A 24,268-nucleotide genomic window follows, 5' to 3' on the forward strand; every position below is an offset into this window, starting at 1 on the left:
TAGGCAGTCATTTTTCCCTCATTCTGTTTGGGAGTGGAACAGGGAGAGAAGATGCTAGTTGTGGTACGAGTTACCCTCCGCCACGCACCGTATGGTGGATTGCAGAGTATGTATGTAGATGTAGATGTAGATGCAGATGTAGAATTACTTAGTTAAATCTGAAATGGTTCCTAATACAAGCCCACAGTACACTAGCTGTCCCATCCTTGTCCAGAAGAGCTGCCTGAATAAAGTCTATATACTTAAATTATGTTCTTATAAATGTGATAAATGAAGTAACAAAGCAGCTCTTCCTCCTTCTCCTCTTACTACTACTACTACTACTACTACTACTAGTACTCCAATACTGCTTTCCCTCAGGGTGTTCATGCCAGCATCATTGAACACTGCTGAATGCACCTGCTTTCATTATGAATGCTAAAACATGCATCAGTTTTGCTTCTGTCAGATGAACTCCATATAATTTCATAGGATTTTGTAGATTAAAATCTATTAACAAATCACCTTTGTACAAGCTTAATTTGCTTGCTCTTCGTAAACATTATAACACTTTATTGTGATAAATTTACAGTTTAAATACAATGTGAAAAAGACTGCTAAGATGATAGAAATCAGAATGAAGTTTTTTTGTTTCCAGTGTTGTCTGTCTTTTGTTTAGCAAATATCATTTTAATATATTTCTCCAGCACCCAAATATCATAGCAAAACGATTACAATAAGAGGGCAAAGTAAACTGTTTAGCCCACATGCCAGATGATTTCATTTGCACAAAACATTCACCTCGCAAAGTAGCAAAAGTTGTGGAAGAATAACATGCTACAGAAATACATCATGATTACAAAACACAATATAAGCATTAGTCCTATTATAATATTTGTCCTTTGTGCAATTTCATTTCATAAAGTGGAATAGAATCAATGTGTGATATATGAAACAACAATAATATAGGATGACAAGTTTCTGCATTTTTGCAAGCAATTGTGAATACCTAAATAAATGAAAAACAAAAAGCCGGTAATGACAAAATACAGTATGTGCCACAAAAAAGGTATGCAATCAAATCTTATTTGAAAATCTTGTGATAAATGTAACATGTCTTCATAATAATGTAAACAGGTAAGCTAAGCACAATTAATAAAAGAGCTGTGGTAACATATCCAACACCGATATCTTCACAGTATTTTGCTTTTCTTTTCCATGGGATCAGTATAATGTTATGCTGAGTGTGTCAAGTTTATCTCTGATTACAGCTGAAAATTACACTGAATCACTAATCCAGTACATGATGGTACTAATAGACACAGATTAAACATTATTATCATACACCGTCTAATATTTTTCAGAAATAAAAAGAAAGGATACTGTTCAAATTTGTAATCTAAGATATGATCCTACCTTAGTGCAAATATTTTGTTGTTGTAAAGAAAACTAACAAATAAAACAATATGCACCAATAAAGTATCTTCCTACAGATTCACAAATTGCAGAAAAAATTCTAAAATATATTATTTTCACAACACTGATTCTAGTCAACTCATAAGTATTAAACAATACTCCAAATTTACAGATTTCACAATTTGGAGTAATACTTATCCAGTCAGGGACATGCTCCATTGTGTAATATGTTCAGTGGCAAAGAAATTACATCCTCTGTCAAGCGTGTTATAAGAGCCTGACGTTGATCATTATCAACTTCTTCTCTCCAAATATTGTGCATCACATTTTCTGCTTGCTCCACCACCTTCCTACTGTGCACATTTGGAACACGTAATGTAAAAAGAAATAGGGCCTTTCGAACTACAGGGTTTTCTACATCACATAAGAAATGAAAAGCCATGGCCATTCTGCCAGGAAAATTCTGCAAATTGTTAACTATTACTGAACGGTGTTTCTCAATACGAGGTTTGTAATGGTCTATAATCCACCCATAGTCCCTAGACATATTTTCATTCTGCAACAATTCATCAGGTTTTAAAATGAGAGGAACTTCTTCATCTGATTCTAAGTATTTCATTGCAAGATTACCAATAGCATTTGCCAGGCAAAAAGGTCCCTCACTAGTGTTATTGTGGAGGAGAACAAAAATTGCAGGTTTGGTAGGGTCACTTTCCAATACATTACGTATACCGGCAGAAAGCTGAAACTCAACATCCTCTGGAATATTTTCAAATCGTGACAATGCATTTTTCACTGCTGCAGTTATATTTTCTAAGCCTGTATAACTATTTTCTTCAGAAGAACTTGCAAAAAAAGTTCCATAGACTACACAGAAACCTATTACTAATGAAAAAGCTACAGTCAAAGGCATTTTTAGGTTTCTACTGTCTTTACCTTGCACTGACTCTTTTAAGGCATTGTTTTGTTCATATTTAAGATTCCCATCATCCTGATATTCTGGAACATAAACTTTAGGATGAAATGAGTCATTGCTCTCTCTACAAATCCTGTATTCCTCCGTGACTGCAGCACGCTGATTTATGGGTCTTCTATTCAACACAGGACTTCTCGAGGATTCACGGTATCGATTTCTGCCATCGACTCTATGAAGTTCATAATCAACATATGGTTCCTCATCTTCAGCTTCATACTCCTGCTAAAAAAAAGGACAAGAAAAATTACACAATACACTACACAAACAGATCAATACCCAGTCCACAAAGAGCAAAGGAAATAGGATATGCATCTCTGTACCTGGTAAAAAACCTGAACTGATCTTGAAACTTATGGAGTGCAAAAAGGTGAAAACTCACAAATAAACAGCAAAAGTGGTGGCTGGGACTGTGGAGTTTTAAGTAATGAAAGTACAGTCTAACTTAACTGTGCAGTTTTCCAACTATACATGCTGCATTATTTCTAAGTTGGTAGAAATCTGAACATTTTAAGGTCACAGTATATTTGCTTCAACATCTGCTAACTCAGCTTTGTGTTCAAACAATGCTGTAACAAAAAAAAAAGCAGCCATAGCTCCTTTGTTGAACAAGAGTGAATCATGTGGCATGCAGTGTTACAGTAGCATGTAATTACAGGCACAACTAACATGAAAAGCTTCTCTGCAGCAGTTATGGAAAAAGAAACAAGAGAAGTAAAAGAGCTGGTATTCCTCTTCTCTTGCTACTTCAGCTGCTCTGCATCTCTAAACTGATTGAAAAACTTCACCAAATCCCACCTCAAAAAGAGGAAGGAGAATGTAATTTTTGTCTCACACCCTATAATAACAACAGTGAAGAACAATACTGATAGATATTAATACAAAAATATAACTTTTCTAAACACTGAAGTAACATATAATAACAGATACTATGGTAAGTGTTAACAGTTTTGGAAACTGTTATAAATCTATTACTCCAACATTCCCCCTATTTACACAGTTTATAGTAATTATTCCTTTTAGTTTTCATTATAGTGCACCATTGGAACATTGTCACATGGTCACTGAGCATGTCATTACATTAGGTGACTAAAACACTGGAAGTCAGAATGTTCAAATTTTCACTGCTGTTACACATTAGAACAAAATGTCATATTGGTAAAAATGGAAACTCAAACATTATTTCCAGCACATTACAAATGTGGCACATATGTCACATGTCAAGATGATAATATTATGAGAACGAACGTTGTTACTCACCATATAGCGGAGATGCTGAGTTGCAGATAGGCACAGCAAAAAGGCACAATTAAAGCTTTTGCATCAACAATAGACCCACATAACATGTGTGCGCGCACACACGCATGCGCGCGCACACGCACACTTTGTGGTTTCTGTTGCCCGAGACTGCAGTCTTGTGCGAGAGTTGCATTTGCGCGAGTGCATGTGAGCGCACGTGCGTACATGTGTCTATTGTTGATGAAGGACAATGGCCGAAAGCTTTAATTGTGTGTCTTTTTGTTGTGCCTATCTGTGACTCAGCATCTCCACTGTATGGTGAGATGCAACTTTCCTTCTCATAACATTGTTACATTCCATCCTGGATTCTCCATTGTTTGACATCATCAAGATAATACTCAGACTTGCTAACAAACCCTTCTCTGTCAATCTGTTAGAGAAGTTAAATACAAAAGATTACACTGTAGCCTTGTACTCATGAAGGAATTGTTACTGGCAATGTATTAAAACAGAACACAAGTTCAAAAGCATTGAAATAAGTGGATTTTGCAGAGATTAGCACACAGACATGTGCACTTGTGAATTAATACTGAAAAATATTCCACTTTTAATGGTTACTGTGTATAGATCGCTACTGGGACATTTTTAACTGTTTGTGAGGCATGTTGCATCCTTACTGTGTTGTCTCTCAGAGAGCAACAAGCAGTTAACATTATATGGTGATTACAATGTAAATTTTTGAAAGGATTCTGATAGGAAAAATTATCTAAAACCCATATTTGGATCTTATTATTTAATCTCTGTATTAACTTTCCAACACAGGCAGATAAAGACAGTAGAACTCAAATGTTTTATTTGATGAAGCTCAAAGCAAGAAAATAACTGTATACCCAGTAATAAATTCTCTCTGGTCATGATGCACAATTACTTAGGATAAATAAGACAGTACTTTACAGTACATATTCCCCTCGGTGGAAATCAGTAAGAATAGTTAATGATTCCAAGACAAATATCCAAAACAGTTTACAGGCTGTGTGTAACCTGCGATGAAATTTATAGTAAACCAAATGCTGATATAAAATTGAATCTACTCCATAATAAATTCATATCATTTGAAAACCCTCCCATGAACCATGGACCTTGCCATTGGTGGAGAGGCTTGTGTGCCTCAACGATACAGATAGCCGTACCGTAGGTGCAACCACAATGGAGGGGTATCTGTTGAGAGGCCAGACAAACGTGTGGTTCCTGAAGAGGGGCAGCAGCCTTTTCAGTAGTTGCAGGGGCAACAGTCTGGATGATTGACTGATCTGGCCTTGTAACATTAACCGAAAAGGCCTTGCTGTTGTGGTGCTGCGAACGGCTGAAAGCAAGGGGAAACTACAGCCGTAATTTTTCCTAATGGCATGCAGCTTTACTGTATGGTTAAATGATGATGGCGTCCTCTTGCGTAAAATATTCCGGAGGTAAAATAGTCCCCCATTCGGATCTTCGGGCGGGGACTACTCAAGAGGACGTCGTTATCAGGAGAAAGAAAACTGGCGTTCTACGGATTGGAGCGTGGAATGTCAGATCCCTTAATCGGGCAGATAGGTTAAAAAATTTAAAAAGGGAAATGGATAGGTTAAAGTTAGATATAGTGAGAATTAGTGAAGACCGGTGGCAGGAGGAACAAGATTCTGGTCAGGTGAACACAGGGTTACAAATACAAAATCAAATACGGGTAATGCAGGAGTAGGTTTAATAATGAATAAAAAAATAGGAGTGCGGGTAAGCTACTACAGACAGCATTGTGAACACATTATTGTGGCCAAGATAGACACGAAGATAACGCCTACTACAGTAGTACAAGTTTATATGCCAACTAGCTATGCATATGACGCAGAAATTGAAGAAATGTATGATGAGATAAAAGAATTTATTCAGGTAGTGAAGGGAGACGAAAATTTAATAGTCATGGGTGACTGGAACTCAACAGTAGGAAAAGGGAGAGAAGGAAACATAGTAGGTGAATATGGATTGGGGCTAAGAAATGAAAGAGGAAGCCGTCTGTTAGAATTTTGCACAGAGAATACTAAAAGGTATCAGATAGATTATATAATGGTAAGACAGAGACTTAGGAACCAGGTTTTAAATTTTAGGACATTTCCAGGGGCAGATGTGGACTCTGACCACAATCTATTGGTTATGAACTGTAGATTAAAACTGAAGAAATTGCAAAAAGGTGGGAATTTAAGGAGATGGGACCAGGATAAACTGAAAGAACCAGAGGTTGTACAGAGTTTCAGGGAGAGCATAAGGGAACAATTGACAGGAATGGGGGAAAGAAATACAGTAGAAGAAGAATGGGTAGCTCTGAGGGATGAAGTAGTGAAGACAGCAGAGGATCAAGTAGGTAAAAAGATGAGGGCTAGTAGAAATCCTTGGGTAACAGAAGAAATATTGAATTTAATTGATGAAAGGAGAAAATATAAAAATGCAGTAAATGAAGCAGGCAGAAAGAAATACAAACGTCTCAAAACTGAGATCGACAGGAAGTGCAAAATGGCTAAGCAGGCATGGCTAGAGGAAAAATGTAAGGATGTAGAGGCTTATCTCACTAGGGGTAAGATAGATACAGCCTACAGGAAAATTAAAGAGACCTTTGGAGATAAGAGGGCCACTTGTATGAATATCAAGAGCTCACATGGAAACCCAGTTCTAAGCAAAGAGGGGAAAGCAGAAAGGTGGAAGGAGTATATAGAGGGTCTATACAACGGCGATGTACTTGAGGACAATATTATGGAAATGGAAGAGGATGTAGATGAAGATGAAATGGGAGATACGATACTGCGTGAAGAGTTTGACAGAGCACTGAAAGACCTGAGTCGAAACAAGGCCCCCGGAGTAGACAACATTCCATTAGAACTACTGACAGCCTTGGGAGAGCCAGTCCTGACAAAACTATACCATCTGGTGAGCAAGATGTACGAGACAGGTGAAATACCCTCAGACTTCAAGAAGAATATAATAATTCCAATCCCAAAGAAAGCAGGTGTTGACACATGTGAAAATTACCGAACTATCAGTTTAAGAAGTCACAGCTGCAAAATACTAACACGAATTATTTACAGACGAATGGAAAAACTGGTAGAAGCTGATCTCGGGGAAGATCAGTTTGGCTTCCGAAGAAATGTGGGAACACGTGAGGCAATACTGACCTTACGACTTATCTTAGAAGAAAGATTAAGGAAAGGCAAACATACGTTTCTAGCATTTGTAGACTTAGAGAAAGCTTTTGACAATGTTGACTGGAATACTCTCTTTCAAATTCTGAAGGTGGCAGGGGTAAAATACAGGGAGCGAAAGGCTATTTACAATTTGTACAGAAACCAGATGGCAGTTATAAGAGTCGAGGGGCATGAAAGGGAAGCAGTGGTTGCGAAGGGAGTAAGACAGGGTTGTAGCCTCTCCCTGATGTTATTCTATCTGTATATTGAGCAAGCAGTAAAGGAAACAAAACAAAAATTTGGAGTAGGTATTAAAATCCATGGAGGTTCGCCGATGAGATTGTAATTCTGTCACAGACAGCAAAGGACTTGGAAGAGCAGTTGAACAAAATGGACAGTGTCTTGAAAGGAGGATATAAGATGAACATCAACAAAAGCAAAACGAGGATAATGGAATGTAGTCGAATTAAGTGGGGTGATGCTGAGGGTATTAGATTAGGAAATGAGACACTTAAAGTAGTAAATGAGTTTTGCTATTTGGGGAGCAAAATAACTGATGATGGTCGAAGTAGAGAGGATATAAAATGTAGACTGGCAATGGCAAGGAAAGCGTTTCTGAAGAAGAGAAATTTGTTAACATCGAGTATAGATTTAAGTGTCAGGAAGTCGTTTCTGAAAGTATTTGTATGGAGTGTAGCCATGTATGGAAGTGAAACATGGACGATAAATAGTTTGGACCAGAAGAGAATAGAAGCTTTCGAAATGTGGTGCTACAGAAGAATGTTGAAGATTAGGTGGGTAGATCACATAACTAATGAGGAGGTATTGAATAGAATTGGGGAGAAGAGAAGTTTGTGGCACAACTTGACTAGAGGAAGGGATCGGTTGGTAGGACATGTCCTGAGGCATCAAGGGATCACAAATTTAGCATTGGAGGGCAGTGTGGAGGGTAAAAATCGTAGAGGGAGACCAAGAGATGAATACACTAAGCAGATTCAGAAGGATGTAGGTTGCAGTAGGTACTGGGAGATGAAGGAGCCTGCACAGGATAGATTAGCATGGAGAGCTGCATCAAACCAGTCTCAGGACTGAAGACTACAACAACAACAACAACAACAACAACAACAACATTTGAAAACAGCTTTTCTAATCAGGAATTACATTAAACAACCTTATAAAAAAACCTTGGATTACTAGAGGAATTAAAATATGTGTTGTTGTTGTGGTCTTCAGTCCTGAGACTGGTTTGATGCAGCTCTCCATGCTACTCTATCCTGTGCAAGCTTCTTCATCTCCCAGTACCTACTGCAACCTACATCCTTCTGAATCTGCTTAGTGTATTCATCTCTTGGTCTCCCTCTACGATTTTTACCCTCCACACTGCCCTCCAATGCTAAATTTGTGATCCCTTGATGCCTCAGGACATGTCTCTGACAGAATTACAATGTCATCGGCAAACCTCAAGGTTTTTATTTCTTCTCCATGTATTTTAATACCTACTCCGAATTTTGCTTTTGTTTCCTTTACTGCTTGCTCGATATACAGATTGAATAACATCGGGGAGAGGCTACAACCCTGTCTTACTCCCTTCCCAACCACTGCTTCCCTTTCATGTCCCTCGACTCTTATAACTGCCATCTGGTTTCTGTACAAATTGTAAATAGCCTTTCGCTCCCTGTATTTTACCCCTGCCACCTTCAGAATTTGAAAAAGGGTATTCCAGTTAACATTGTCAAAAGCTTTCTCTAAGTCTACAAATGCTAGAAACGTAGGTTTGCCTTTTCTTAATCTTTCTTCTAAGATAAGTCGTAAGGTCAGTATTGCCTCACGTGTTCCAGTATTTCTACGGAATCCAAACTGATCTTCCCAGAGTTCGGCTTCTACTAGTTTTTCCATTCGTCTGTAAAGAATTTGTTTTAGTATTTTGCAGCTGTGACTTATTAAACTGATTGTTCGGTAATTTTCACATGTGTCAACACCTGCTTTCTTTGGGATTGGAATTATTATATTCTTCAGGAAGTCTGAGGGTATTTCGCCTGTTTCATACATCTTGCTCACCAGATGGTAGAGTTTTGTCAGGACTGGCTCTCCGAAGGCCGTCAGTAGTTCCAATGGAATGTTGTCTACTCCGGGGGCCTTGTTTCGACTCAGGTCTTTCAGTGCTCTGTCAAACTCTTTACGCAGTATCGTATCTCCCATTTCATCTTCATCTACATCCTCTTCCATTTCCATAATATTGTCCTCAAGTACATCGCCCTTGTATAGACCCTCTATATACTCCTTCCACCTCTCTGCTTTCCCTTCTTTGCTTAGAACTGGGTTTCCATCTGAGCTCTTGATGTTCATACAAGTGGTTCTCTTATCTCCAAAGGTCTCTTTAATTTTCCTGTAGGCTGTATCTATCTTACCCCTAGTGAAATAAGCCTCTACATCCTTACATTTGTCCTCTAGCCATCCCTGCTTAGCCATTTTGCACTTCCTGTCAATCTCATTTTTGAAACGTTTGTATTCCTTTTTGCCTGCTTCATTTACTGCAGTTTTATATTTTCTCCTTTCATCAATTAAATTCAATATTTCTTCTGTTACCCAAGGATTTCTAAGAGCCCTGGTCTTTTTACCTACTTGATCCTCTGCTGCCTTCACTACTTCATCCCTCAAAGCTACCCATTCTTCTTCTACTGTATTTCTTTCCCCCATTCCTGTCAATTGTTCCCTTATGCTCTCCCTAAAACTCTGTACAACCTCTGGTTCTTTCAGTTTATCCAGGTCCCATTTCCTTAAATTCCCACCTTTTTGCAGTTTCTTCAGTTTTAATCTACAGGTCATAACCAATAGATTGTGGTCCGAGTCCACATCTGCCCCTGGAAATGTCTTACAATTTAAAACCTGGTTCCTAAATCTGTCTTACCATTATATAATCTATCTGATACCTTCTAGTATCTCCAGGGTTCTTCCATGTATACAACCTTCTATCATGATTCTTAAACCAAGTGTTAGCTATAATTAAGTTGTGCTCTGTGCAAAATTCTACCAGGCGGCTTCCTCTTTCATTTCTTAGCCCCAATCCATATTCACCTACTACGTTTCCTTCTCTCCCTTTTCCTACACTCGAATTCCAGTCACCCATGACTATTAAATTTTCGTCTCCCTTCACTATCTGAATAATTTCTTTTATATCATCATACATTTCTTCAATTTCTTCGTCATCTGCAGAGCTAGTTGGCATATATACTTGTACTACTGTAGTAGGCGTGGGCTTCGTGTCTATCTTGGCCACAATAATGTGTTCACTATGCTGTTTGTAGTAGCTTACCCGCTTTCCTATTTTCCTATTCATTATTAAACTTACTCCTGCATTGCCCCTATTTGATTTTGTGTTTATAACCCTGTAGTCACCTGACCAGAAGTCTTGTTCCTCCTGCCACCGAACTTCACCAATTCCCACTATATCTAACTTTAACCTATCCATTTCCCTTTTTAAATTTTCTAACCTACCTGCCCGATTAAGGGATCTGACATTCCACGCTCCGATCCGTAGGACGCCAGTTTTCTTCCTCCTGATAACGACATCCTCTTGAGTAGTCCCCGCCCGGAGATCCGAATGGGAGACTATTTTACCTCCGGAATATTTTACCCAAGAGGACGCTATCATCATTTAATCATACAGTAAAGCTGCATGCCCTCGGGAAAAATTACGGCCGTAGTTTCCCCTTGCTTTCAGCCGCTCGCAGTACCAGCACAGCAATGCCGTTTTGGTTATTGTTACAAGGCCAGATCAGTCAATCATCCAGTCTGTTGCCCTTGCAACTACTGAAAAGGCTGCTGCCCCTCTTCAGGAACCACACGTTTGTCTGGCCTCTCAACAGATACCCCTCCATTGTGGTTGTACCTACGGTACGGCCATCTGTATCGCTGAGGCACGCAAGCCTCCCCACCAACGGCAAGGTCCATGGTTCATGGGGGGGGCTTAAAATATGTAGTGAAAAAAAAAAAAAAATAGTTCTCTCGGTAAGAACAAGTAAAGAAACCATATATTATGAGAGAAATCAGTAATTCTGACAACAGACTTCAGTCTGTATGGAATGTAGTGAAACAAGAGACAGGGTAACAGAAGTTGAACTGAGAAAAAGTTGATGTTCCGATGACTTCATTTGTCACTGCATTACGCTTGGTAAAATTAACATACTTCACTGACGAAAATATATTTCACATACATGTGTTGGCCCGAGAAAATGAGTTTGCTTTAAGGGTGAGTTTTGCTAGCTCCTATCTTGTGCCATGAATTCAAAAACAGCGCAGCATCTCTTTCTGTTTTGTAAACTGCACACTACTTCTTGAGGACCACTTAACACACTTCTGAGACTAATTTTCATTGTAGTATTAAAGATTGTTCGTTCTCTCTCTCTCTCTCTCTCCCCCCCCCCCCCCCCCCTCTCTCTCTCGCTGGTTGTGCCTTCTTCATTTACCATAATCCGACTAAAAATAATGACTATGCAACTCACTGGAGACTTCTTCAACAACGGAAGTAAGTTTTGAAAATTTTCCGCCACATATTCTTGTAGGTTCATGGTGTGGGTTCCTGTAGTCATGTCCTAGTTCGTGAACCACGGGCAACGTATGAGTGGCCAAGTAAGTGGTCCTGACAGTCGGGATACCAGTTACTTTGGAATAAGGCTGGGCATCTCGGACATATTCTGAGTCGTGGTCACCTTTGTGCTCATACGGCAAAGACTACCAAATCCACCGGTTAGTCCCTCAGCCGTTAGGGGTAAAACCCAATGGGACTCGGGGGCAAGTAAGGCTAGCAACCTGCTTCCCTGGTACTTTAAACATGATGCTGGCAATAATCAGAGCAAAATGCCTCGGACCTTTGGAGGTGACGGAGTACCACCTCTTAACTGACAAACCAGGGACTCCTAAGATACGACTTGGCAAACAAATGGTAATGAGATGGGGAGCTATTAATAGCAATGGGGGCTGCTCTGGGAAGAAGGCAAAGCTGGCAGAGGCTGCAAGTAAGATGGGGCTGGACGCTTTAGCTGTTAGTGACATTCGGGTAAGAGGTGAGAAAGAAGAGGAAGTGGGAGAATACAAGGTCTACCTGTCAGGAGTCAAAGCAGGAATAGCACAATGGGGTGTAGGGCTTTACATCAGGAAAGAAATGGAACCCAGCGTAGTTGCAATAAGGTATGTAAACGAATGACTGATGTGGATAGATGTGACAGTGTCTAGCAAGAAAATTAGGATTGTGTCAGTATATTCGCATTGTGAAGGGGCATATCAAGATAAGATGGATAGTTTTTATGAGGCACTCAGTGATGTAGTTGTTAGAGTAAAGGACAAGGACAGTGTTCTGCTCATGGGTGATTTTAACGCCAGGATTGGAAATCGAACAGAAGGGTATGAAAAGGTTATGGGTAAATTTGGAGAGGATATGGAGGCCAACAGGAACGGGAAACAACTCTTGGATTTCTGTGCCAGTATGGGCTTAGTAATCACAAACTCCTTTTTTAAACATAAGAACATTCACCGGTATACTTGGGAAGGCAGGGGAACCAGATCTGTCATTGACTATATAATAACAGATCAGGAATTCAGGAAGGCTGTGAGGGACACACGTGTATTCAGGGGATTCTTTGATGACACTGATCATTATTTAATCTGCAGTGAAATTGGGATTGTGAGGCCGAAAGTGCAGGAGGTCAGGTCCATATGTAGGAGGATAAGAGTGGAGAAACTTCAGGATAAGGAAATCAGGCACAAGTACATAACAGCGATCTCAGAAAGGTACCAGTTAGTTGAATGTAGTCAATTACAGTCATTGGAAAAGGAATGGACAAGGTACAGGGACACAGTACTAGAAGTGACTAAAGAATGTCTTGGAACAGTAGTGTGTAAAAGTAGGATGAAGCAAACAGCTTGGTGGAATGATACAGTCAAGGCAACCTGTAAAAGGAAAAAGAAGGCGTATCAAAAATGGCTACATACCAGAACCCAGGTAGACAGAGAAAGTTATGTTGAAGAAAGAAACAAAGCCAAACAGATAATTGCAGCACCAAAGAAGAAATCGTGGGAAGACTTTGGAAACAGGTTGGAGACTACGGGTTAAGCTGCTGGAAAACCATTCTGGAGTGTAATTAGCAGTCTTCGAAAGGGAGGTAAGAAGGAAATGACAAGTATTTTGGACAGGTCAGGAAAACTGCTGGTGAATCCTGTGGATGCCTTGGGCAGATGGAGGGAATATTTTGAAGAGTTGCTCAACGTAGGTGAAAATGCGATCAGTAATGTTTCAGATTTCGAGGTAGAATGGGATAGGAATGATGATGGAATAGGATCACATTTGAGGAAGAGGAAAAAATGGTCAATAGATTGCAGTGCAATAAAGCGGCTGGGGTGGATGAAATTAAGGCGGAACTCATAAAATACAGTGGAATGTCAGGTCTTAAATGGCTTCACAGGATAATTGAAATGGCCTGGGAGTCGGGACAGGTTCCATCAGACTAGACAAAAGCAGTAATCACACCAATCTTTAAACATGGAAACAGAAAAGATTGTAACAACTACAGAGGTATCTCTTTAATCAGCGTTGTGGGTAAAATCTTCGCAGGTATTGTTGAAAGGAAAGTGCGAGTATTAGTTGAGGACCAATTGGATGAAAATCAGTGTGGGTTTAGGCCTCTTAGAGGTTGTCAGGACCAGATCTTTAGCTTACGGCAAATAATGGAGAAGTGTTATGAGTGGAACAGGTAATTGTATCTATGCTTTATAGATCTAGAAAAGGCATATGACCGGGTTCCTAGGAGGAAGTTATTGTCTGTTCTACAAGATTATGGAATAGGAGGCAAACTTTTTCAAGCAATTAAAGGTCTTTACATGGATAGTCAGGCAGCAGTTAGAGTTGACGGTAAATTGATTTCATGGTTCAGAGTAGTTTCAGGGGCAAGACAAGGCTGCAACCTGTCTCCACTGTTGTTCATATTATTTATGGATCATATGTTGAAAACAATAGACTGGCTGGGTGAGATTAAGATATTGTTGTTGTTGTGGTCTTCAGTCCTGAGACTGGTTTGATGCAGCTCTCCATGCTACTCTATCCTGTGCAAGCTTCTTCATCTCCCAGTATCTACTGCAACCTACATCCTTCTGAATCTGCTTAGTGTATTCATCTCTTGGTCTCCCTCTACGATTTTTACCCTCCACACTGCCCTCCAATGCTAAATTTGTGATCCCTTGATGCCTCAAAACATGTCCTACCAACCGATCCCTTCTTCTAGTCAAGTTGTGCCACAAACTTCTCTTCTCCCCAATCCTATTCAATACCTCCTCATTAGTTACGTGATCTACCCACCTTATCTTCAGCATTCTTCTGTAGCACCACATTTCGAAAGCTTCTATTCTCTTCTTGTCCAAACTAGTTATCGTCCATGTTTCACTTCCATACATGGCTACACTCCATACAAATACTTTCAGAAACGACTTCCTGACACTTAAATCTATACTCGATGTTAACAAATTCCTCTTCTTGAGAAACGCTTTCCTTGCCATTGCCAGTCTACATTTTATATCCTCTCTACTTCGACCATCATCGGTTATTTTACTCCCTAAATAGCAAAACTCCTTTACTACTTTAAGTGTCTCATTTCCTAATCTAATTCCCTCAGCATCACCCGACTTAATTTGACTACATTCCATTATCCTCGTTTTGCTTTTGTTGATGTTCATCTTATATCCTCCTTTCAAAACACTGTCCATTCCGTTCAACTGCTCTTCCAGGTCCTTTGCTGTCTCTGACAGAATTACAATGTCATCGGCAAACCTCAAGGTTTTTATTTCTTCTCCATGGATTTTAATACCTACTCCGAATTTTTCTTTTGTTTCCTTTACTGCTTGCTCAATATACAGATTGAATAACATCGGGGAGAGGCTACAACCCTGTCTTACTCCTTTCCCAACCACTGCTTCCCTTTCATGCCCCTCGACTCTTATAACTGCCATCTGGTTTCTGTACAAACTGTAAATAGCCTTTCGTTCCCTGTATTTTACCCCTGCCACCTTCAGAATTTGGTTGGTTGGTTGGTTTGGGGGATGAAAGGGACCAGACTGCTACGGTCATCGGTCCCTTTTTCCAAAGACAAAGAACATCCACAGAGAATAAAAACGAGGAACAGAATAGACACAGACGATACAGAACAAAAGAAACGGAGACAAGGACAAGACAAAACGAACTAAAACCACACAGAGTGTGACAGTGGTTGGCCGACCATAGAAATAAAAAAGGAAAAGCCAACCACTTAGAAACACATTAAAAGATCAGTGTAAAATCATAGGCCAAAGGCCAGAATCAAAAGAAAAAATAAAACAAACACTCAGAGGAAAGAATAAAAACTCCCTGCCCGAATAAAACGTAAAACTAAGGCAGCCATAACAGGGTCATCGGATAAAACGGCAGGGAGCGTATCAGGCAGCGCAAATGTCTGCCTGACCACAGCTAAAAGGGGGCAGGCCAACAGAATGTGGGCCACCGTCAAAGCCGCCCCGCAGCGACATACAGGAGGGTCCTCCTGGCGCAGTAAATAACTGTGTGTTAGCCGGGAGTGGCCAATGCGGAGCCGACAAAGGACGACTGAGTCCCTGCGGTTGGCTCGCATGGAGGACCGCCACACAGTCGTCGTCTCCTTAATGGCACGGAGTTTATTGGGTGTAATCCGATCGCGCCATTCAGCGTCCCAAAGCGCAAAAACTTTTCGGCGGAGGACTGCCCGCAAATCAGCCTCTGGGAGGCCAACATCCAGAGATGGTTTATTCGTGGCCTCTTTCGCCAGGCGGTCAACATGTTCATTGCCCGGGATACCGACATGACCGGGGGTCCACACAAAGACCACAGAGCGGCCGCAACGCGCAAGAGTATGCAGGGACTCATGGATAGCCATCACCAGACGAGAACGAGGAAAACACTGGTCGAGAGCTCGTAAACCGCTCAGGGAATCGCTACAGATAACGAAGGACTCACCTGAGCAGGAGCGGATATACTCTAGGGCTCTAAAGATGGCGACTAGCTCAGCAGTGTAAACGCTGCAGCCAGCCGCCAAGGACCGTTGTTCGGAATGGTCCCCTAGAGTTAGCGCATACCCGACACGACCAGCAACCATCGAACCGTCGGTGTAAACAATTCCAGAGCCCTGATACGTGGCCAGGATGGAATAAAAGCGGCGGCGGAAGGCCTCTGGAGGGACCGAGTCCTTCGAGCCCTGTGCCAAGTCGAGCCGAAGGCAAGGGCGAGGAACACACCACGGGGGTGTACGCAGAGGCGCCCGGAAAGGAGGTGGAGCTGGGAAAAACCCAAGCCCACAGAGAAGCTCCTTGACGCGTACGGCGATCGGACAACCCGACCGGGGCCGACGGTCTGGCAGATGGACGACTGACTGCGGGAACAGGACACGATAATTGGGATGCCCGGGCAAGCTTAGAACATGGGCAGCATAAGCGGCCAGCAAACGTTGGCGCCGGAACCGCAGTGGGGGTACACCTGCCTCCACTAGCACACTGTCCACAGGGCTGGTGCGGAAAGCACCAGTGGCAAGGCGTATCCCACTGTGGAGAATTGGGTCCAGCACCCGTAACGCAGATGGGGATGCTGAGCCATAAGCCAGGCTCCCATAATCCAGACGGGACTGGATTAACGCCTGGTAGAGCCGCAACAGGGTAGAGCGGTCGGCGCCCCAGCGGGTGTGGCTCAAGCATCTCACAGCGTTGAGATGCCGCCAACACGTCTGTTTAAGCTGCCGGATATGAGGCAGCCAAGTCAACCGGGCATCGAAAACCACCCCCAAAAACCTGTGGGTCTCCGCCACAGCAAGGAGTTCGTCAGCAAGATAAAGCCGCGGCTCAGGATGGACTGTTCGGCGCCGGCAGAAATGCATAACGCGGGTCTTGGCTGCCGAAAACTGAAACCCATGCGCTACAGCCCAAGACTGCGCCGTACGGATAGCGCCCTGTAGCTGACGTTCAACAGCTGCAATGCCAGTAGAGCTGTAATAAAGGCAGAAGTCGTCAGCATACAGGGAAGCAGAGACAGAATTTCCCACGGCCGCAGCGAGCCCGTTAATGGCTATTAAAAACAGACAGACACTTAAAACAGAACCCTGTGGCACACCGTTCTCCTGGACGTGGGTGGAACTATAGGAGGCTGCGACTTGCACGCGGAAGGTACGATACGACAGGAAATTGCGGATAAAGATCGGCAGAGGGCCCCGAAGACCCCATCCATGAAGCGTAGAAAGGATGTGATGACGCCATGTCGTATCGTACGCCTTCCGCATGTCGAAAAAGACAGCGACCAGGTGCTGACGGCGGGCAAAGGCAGTACGGATGGCCGACTCCAGGCTCACCAGATTGTCGGCGGCGGAGCGGCCTTTCCGGAACCCACCCTGAGACGGAGCCAGAAGGCCCCGAGACTCCAGTACCCAATTTAAGCGCCGGCTCACCATCCGTTCGAGAAGCTTACAAAGAACGTTGGTGAGGCTAATGGGGCGGTAGCTGTCCACCTCCAGAGGGTTCTTTCCAGGTTTCAAAATGGGGATGACAATACTTTCCCGCCATTGCGATGGAAACTCACCCTCGACCCAGAGACGGTTGTAAAGGTCGAGGAGGCGTCGCTTGCAGTCCACTGAAAGGTGTTTCAGCATCTGACAGTGGATGCTATCTGGCCCGGGAGCGGTATCAGGGCAAGCGGCAAGGGCACTCTGAAATTCCCACTCACTGAATGGAGCGTTGTAGGGTTCAGAAGCGTTGGTGCGAAAAGAAAGGCTCCGACGTTCCATCCGCTCTTTAATGGAGCGGAAGGCCTGGCGGTAATTCGCAGAAGCGGAACTCATAGCAAAATGCTCTGCTAAGCGGTTTGCAATGACGTCGGAGTCAGTACAAATTGCTCCATTCAGTGAGAGCGCAGGGACGCTGGCAGGGGTCCGATAGCCGAAGACCCGTCGAATCTTGGCCCAGACCTGCGATGGAGTGACATGGAGTCCAATGGTGGACACATACCGCTCCCAGCACTCCTTCTTGCCTTGGCGGATAAGGAGGCGGGCCCGCGCACGCAGCCGTTTAAAGGCGATAAGGTGGTCCATGGAGGGATGTCGCTTGTGACGCTGGAGTGCCCGCCGGCGATCCTTAATCGCTTCAGCGATCTCAGGCGACCACCAAGGCACAGCCCTCCGCCGAGGGGACCCAGAAGAACGGGGAATGGCAGACTCGGCGGCAGTGACGATGCCGGCGGTGACCGATGTAACCACCACATCAATGGCATCAGTTGAGAGAGGCTCAATAGCGGCAGTGGAGGAGAACAAGTCCCAGTCAGCCTTATTCATAGCCCATCTGCTAGGGCACCCAGAAGAGTGACGCTGTGGTAGTGACAGAAAAATCGGAAAGTGGTCACTACCACACAGGTCGTCATGCACACTCCAGTGGACAGATGGTAAGAGGCTAGGGCTACAGATTGAAAGGTCAATGGCGGAGTAGGTGCCATGCGCCACACTGAAGTGTGTGGAGGCACCATCATTCAAAATCGAGAGATCGAGCTGCGACAATAAATGCTCAACGGTGGCGCCTCGACCTGTTGCCACTGACCCACCCCACAGAGGGTTATGGGCGTTAAAGTCGCCCAGTAATAAAAAAGGTGGCGGCAATTGGGCTATCAGCGCAGCCAGGACATGCTGCGCGACATCACCATCCGGTGGAAGGTAAAGACTGCAGACGGTAACAGCCTGTGGCGTCCACACCCGAACAGCGACAGCCTCTAAAGCTGTTTGGAGAGGGACAGACTCGCTGTGAAGTGAGTTAAGGACATAGATGCAGACGCCACCAGACACCCTTTCATAAGCTGCTCGGTTCTTATAATAACCCCGATAGCCACGGAGGGCGGGGGTGCGCATTGCTGGAAACCAAGTTTCCTGCAGAGCAATGCAGAGGAAAGGGTGAAGGCTGATAAGTTGGCGGAGCTCAGCTAGATGGTGGAAGAAACCGCTGCAGTTCCACTGGAGGATGGTTTTGTCCATGGCTGAGAAAGGCGTGCCGGGACTGGGACGGCAGATTACGCCGCTGGGTCACCTGCTGCCTCCGATTGAGCACCCGTGCTAGTGCTATTGCTATTCACGGCGTCTGAGGGACCGGCGAGATCGAGGTCCTCAGCGGACGCCAGAATCTCCACCGCGTCCTCAGACGCAGAGCTAGAAGGTTGCGATGGGGTGGCTACCACCGCGCGTTCCTTGGGCTTAGAGCTGCTCTTCTTTGATTTCTCACGCTGCTCCTTGGGTTTAACTGGCTGGGAGGGCTTCACTGATTCAGTCTCCGGGACTGAGGAGGATCGGGAAGCCCTTCGACCTGCAGATTGTGGGCACTTACGCCACTGTCTATCGTCAGCCTTCCCGCCGGTGGAAACCTGGGAAGGGAGGGACCCAAGGGACCCCTTGCGAGCGTGAGAAGCCGAAGAAGTTGGACACTTCTCCGGCGTAGAAGCGGGGACCGACGTCCCCGATGGGGGGGATGGTGTTGCTCCTGAGGTAGGTGGCACAGGAGCAATCGGGTGGGTAGAGCCCCCCACTGGCAAGGGGGCAGGAGGAGTTGTACCACTCGTCGATCCGGCCGAAAGGCGCGAAACTGATGGGGCTAGCACAGGTGTTGTAACAGCAGCGTAGGAAGTTGTCATTCTCACTGGATGTAATCGGTCGTATTTCCGTTTGGCCTCAGTATAAGTCAGTCGGTCCAGGGTCTTATATTCCATGATTTTGCGCTCTTTCTGGAATATTCTGCAGTCTGGCGAGCAAGGTGAATGGTGCTCCCCGCAGTTGACGCAGATGGGAGGCGGGGCACATGGAGTATCGGGATGAGATGGGCGTCCGCAATCTCGACATGTGAGGCTGGAAGTGCAGCGGGAAGACATATGGCCGAACTTCCAGCACTTGAAGCACCGCATCGGGGGAGGGATATAGGGCTTGACGTCACATCGGTAGACCATCACCTTGACCTTTTCCGGTAACGTATCACCCTCGAAGGCCAAGATGAAGGCACCGGTAGCAACCTGATTGTCCCTCGGACCCCGATGAACGCGCCGGACGAAATGAACACCTCTACGTTCTAAGTTGGCGCGCAGCTCGTCATCAGACTGCAAAAGGAGGTCCCTATGGAAAATAACACCCTGGACCATATTTAAACTCTTATGTGGAGTAATAGTAACGTTAACATCCCCCAACTTGTCACAAGCAAGTAACCTGCGTGACTGGGCGGAGGATGCCGTTTGTATCAGTACTGAGCCAGAGCGCATTTTAGACAAGCCCTCCACCTCCCCAAACTTGTCCTCTAAATGCTCGACGAAGAACTGAGGCTTTGTGGAGAGAAAAGACTCCCCATCAGCTCTCGTGCAAACTAAGAATCGGGGCGAATAACTGTTACCTCCATCCTGGGACTTACGCTCTTCCCACGGCGTGGCCAGGGAGGGGAACGTTTTCGGATCTTACTTCTGAGCATTAAATTGAGCCCGAGAACGCTTAGAGACTGCTGGCGGCTGGCCGCCAGCGAGAGATGATGTACCACGCTTCATTGCGGGTCATCCGCCCTGATGCCACCTACTCCGACCAAGGGCCCTCCCCACGGGCGCCACCCAGCCACAGCAAAGGCCACCTGGCAGGATGGCCGTTGCCGGGAGTCCTGATACCCCAGGAGGATAGGCATCTACTCCTTGGCATACGTGGGGAGTTAACGGCGCAGGCATCAGTAGAGCGATCCCTGTGTTGTCAGGGGGCTACAACCAAGAGGGTACATGGCGGCCCCACCACAACGGACTGGCTACCGTGCTGGATCTTAGGTGCAAAACTGTCCAAGGTCGTCGCCGCAGTTAAAAGAAACACTGCAGAGGGCAGCGTGGTAATCGCACTCAGGGACGTATCCCCGCCCTAAAGATCGAAAACGAGCGGGACACCATGGCAACGACGTGAAAGCCGGCTAAAGGTCTAATTGCACGACGGATACAATGCACCACGTAAGGCGCCCTTCCCCAATTGGCTCGCTCTTCGGAATAATTTAGAAAGATGGAGGTCAAACCCGAGAGGGGACCATCACATAAGGCCAAAACATGTGAGACTCCTTTTAGTCGCCTCTTACGACAGGCAGGAATACCGCGGGCCTATTCTAACCCCCGAACCCGCAGGGGGGCTTCAGAATTTGAAAGAGAGTATTCCAGTTAACATTGTCAAAAGCTTTCTCTAAGTCTACAAATGCTAGAAACGTAGGTTTGCCTTTTCTTAATCTTTCTTCTAAGATAAGTCGTAAGGTCAGTATTGCCTCACGTGTTCCAACATTTCTACGGAATCCAAACTGATCTTCCCCGAGGTCGGCTTCTACCAGTTTTTCCATTCGTCTGTAAAGAATTCGCGTTAGTATTTTGCAGCTGTGACTTATTAAACTGATAGTTCGGTAATTTTCACATCTGTCAACACCTGCTTTCTTTGGGATTGGAATTATTATATTCTTCTTGAAGTCTGAGGGTATTTCGCCTGTCTCATACATCGTGCTCACCAGATGGTAGAGTTTTGTCATGACTGGCTCTCCCGAGGCCATCAGTAGTTCAAATGGAATGTTGTCTACTCCCGGGGCCTTGTTTCGACTCAGGTCTTTCAGTGCTCTGTCGAACTCTTCACGCAGTATCTTATCTCCCATTTCGTCTTCATCTACATCCTCTTCCATTTCCATAATATTGTCCTCAAGTACATCGCCCTTGTATAAACCCTCTATATACTCCTTCCACCTTTCTGCCTTCCCTTCTTTGCTTAGAACTGGGTTGCCATCTGAGCTCTTGATATTCATAGAAGTGGTTCTCTTCTCTCCAAAGGTCTCTTTAATTTTCCTGTAGGCAGTATCTATCTTACCCCTAGTGAGACAAGCCTCTACATCCTTACATTTGTCCTCTAGCCATCCCTGCTTAGCCATTTTGCACTTCCTGTCGGTATCATTTTTGAGACGTCTGTATTCCTTTTTGCCTGCTTCATTTACTGCATTTTCGTATTTTCTCCTTTCATCAATTAAATTCAATATTTCTTCTGTTACCCAAGGATTTCTATTAGCCCTCGTCTTTTTACCTACTTGATCCTCTGCTGCCTTCACTACTTCATCCCTCAGAGCTACCCATTCTTCTTCTACTGTATTTCTTTCCCCCATTCCTGTCAATTGTTCCCTTATGCTCTCCCTGAAACTCTCTACAACCTCTGGTTCTTTCAGTTTATCCAGGTCCCATCTCCTTAAATTCCCACCTTTTTGCAGTTTCTTCAGTTTCAATCTGCAGTTCATAACCAATAGATTGTGGTCAGAATCCACATCTGCCCCAGGAAATGTCTTACAATTTAAAACCTGGTTCCTAAATCTCTGTCTTACCATTATATAATCTATCTGATACCTACTAGTATCTCCAGGATTCTTCCAGGTATACAACCTTCTTTTATGATTCTTGAACCAAGTGTTGGCTATGATTAAGTTATGCTCTGTGCAAAATTCTACAAGGCGGCTTCCTCTTTCATTCCTTCCCCCCAATCCATATTCACCTACTATGTTTCCTTCTCTCCCTTTTCCTACTGACGAATTCCAGTCACCCATGACTATTAAATTTTCGTCTCCTTTCACTACCTGAATAATTTCTTTTATCTCGTCATACATTTCATCTATTTCTTCATCATCTGCAGAGGTAGTTGGCATATAAACTTGTACTACTGTAGTAGGCATGGGCTTTGTGTCTATCTTGGCCACAATAATGCGTTCACTATGCTGTTTGTAGTAGCTAACCCGCACTCCTATTTTTTTATTCATTATTAAACCTACTCCTGCATTACCCCTATTTGATTTTGTATTTATAACCCTGTAATCACCTGACCAAATGTGAACACAAAATAAGCAGTCTTGCATATGCGGATGACTTAGTTGTGATGGCAGATTCGATTGAAAGTTTGCAAAGTAATATTTCAGAGCTAGATCAGAAATGTAAGGACTATGGTATGAAGATTAGCATCTCCAAAACGAAAGTAATGTCAGTGGGAAAGAAATATAAACGGATTGAGTGCCAAATAGGAGAAACAAAGTTAGAACAGGTGGACGGTTTCAAGTACTTAGGATGCATATTCTCACAGGATGGCAACATAGTGAAAGAACTGGAAGCGAGGTGTAGTAAAGCTAATGCAGTGAGCGCTCAACTACAATCTACTCTCTTCTGCAAGAAGGAAGTCAGTACCAAGACTAAGTTATCTGTGCACCGTTCAATCTTTCGACCAACTTTGTTGTATGGGAGCGAAAGCTGGGTGGATTCAGGTTACCTTATCAACAAGGTTGAGGTTACGGATATAAAGTAGCTAGGATGATTGCAGGTACTAGTAGATGGGAACAATGGAAGGAGGGTGTCCACAATGAGGAAATCAAAGAAAAACTGGGAATGAACTCTATAGATGTAGCAGTCAGGGCGAACAGGCTTAGATGGTGGAGTCATGTTACACGCATGGGAGAAGCAAGGTTACCCAAGAGACTCATGGATTCAGCAGGAGAGGGTAGGAGGAGTCGGTGCAGACCAAGGAGAAGGTACCTGGATTCGGTTAAGAATGATTTTGAAGTAATAGGTTTAACATCAGAAGAGGCACCAATGTTAGCACTGAATAGGGGATCATGGAGGAACTGTATAAGGGGGGCTATGCTCCAGACTGAACGCTGAAAGGCATAATCAGTCTTAAATGATGATGATGATGATGATGATGATGACGTCTTCTTGTTTCAGTTCACAGCAACTTGGGAAATGATTTCCCATATTTAGTTGTTATGTAAACAATATAAGTTTACACAAGAATCCATTAACATCTGCAAACCTATTATAAATAGTGCATTTCTTCCCTTGCAAATGCAAATACAATTCATTTAGATGATTTGTAAAGTCTGTTTGAAATTCTCCCTTTTCTTTTTTTTTTTCTTTTGCTTTTTCTTTAAAAAAAAGAAGAGTGAATCCTTCAGTTTACTCCCAAATTCCGCAGTACCCCATATTACTTGATTACTTCTTTATTTGCAATCTGTAAAAGTTTTTTTTTAAGGTGGGGTGGAGCGGGGATGGTTCCAGATGATTAATGCAAACATCAATACTCCAGAAGCCACCTGACAGAGCAGAGGGTACATACCCAATGCACCATCAATAGACACTGCATAATATTCTTTAAAACCACCAATTTTGTCAACACTGTTTTTGAAAATATCCACACCTTTTGTTCTGAGCAATGGAATTAAAGTGAGTAACACTTCATGCACAGAAAGTCATTTATTATTATTTGAATAAAATTAGCAGCTGACTAAGACCTGTTCAATCAGTACTTCATCCACACAAAGAATAATACCAACAGTTTGCAAATTAAACTGTTCAGTTTCTTTTCTTTTCTTTCTTTTT

General features: G+C 43.7%; 1 protein-coding gene across 4 annotated transcripts in view; it reads right to left on the reverse strand.

Moving 5' to 3' along the window:
• Positions 1 to 505: 505 nt before the first annotated feature.
• Positions 506 to 24,268, reverse strand: part of LOC126089373 (uncharacterized) — a 56,430-nt gene continuing 32,667 nt past the window's right edge. For 3 of the 4 annotated variants that reach the window (XM_049906906.1, XM_049906904.1, XM_049906907.1), the window contains exon 3: positions 506 to 2,593. In XM_049906906.1, the coding sequence (XP_049762863.1) occupies positions 1,598 to 2,593 (996 nt within the window). In that variant the 3' untranslated portion in view covers positions 506 to 1,597. The remainder of the gene's footprint in view (positions 2,594 to 24,268) is intronic. The other variant, XM_049906905.1, reaches the window with a different exon arrangement.

Source organism: Schistocerca cancellata, chromosome 1 (genome assembly GCF_023864275.1).
Source record: "Schistocerca cancellata isolate TAMUIC-IGC-003103 chromosome 1, iqSchCanc2.1, whole genome shotgun sequence".
NCBI lineage: Eukaryota > Metazoa > Arthropoda > Insecta > Orthoptera > Acrididae > Schistocerca > Schistocerca cancellata.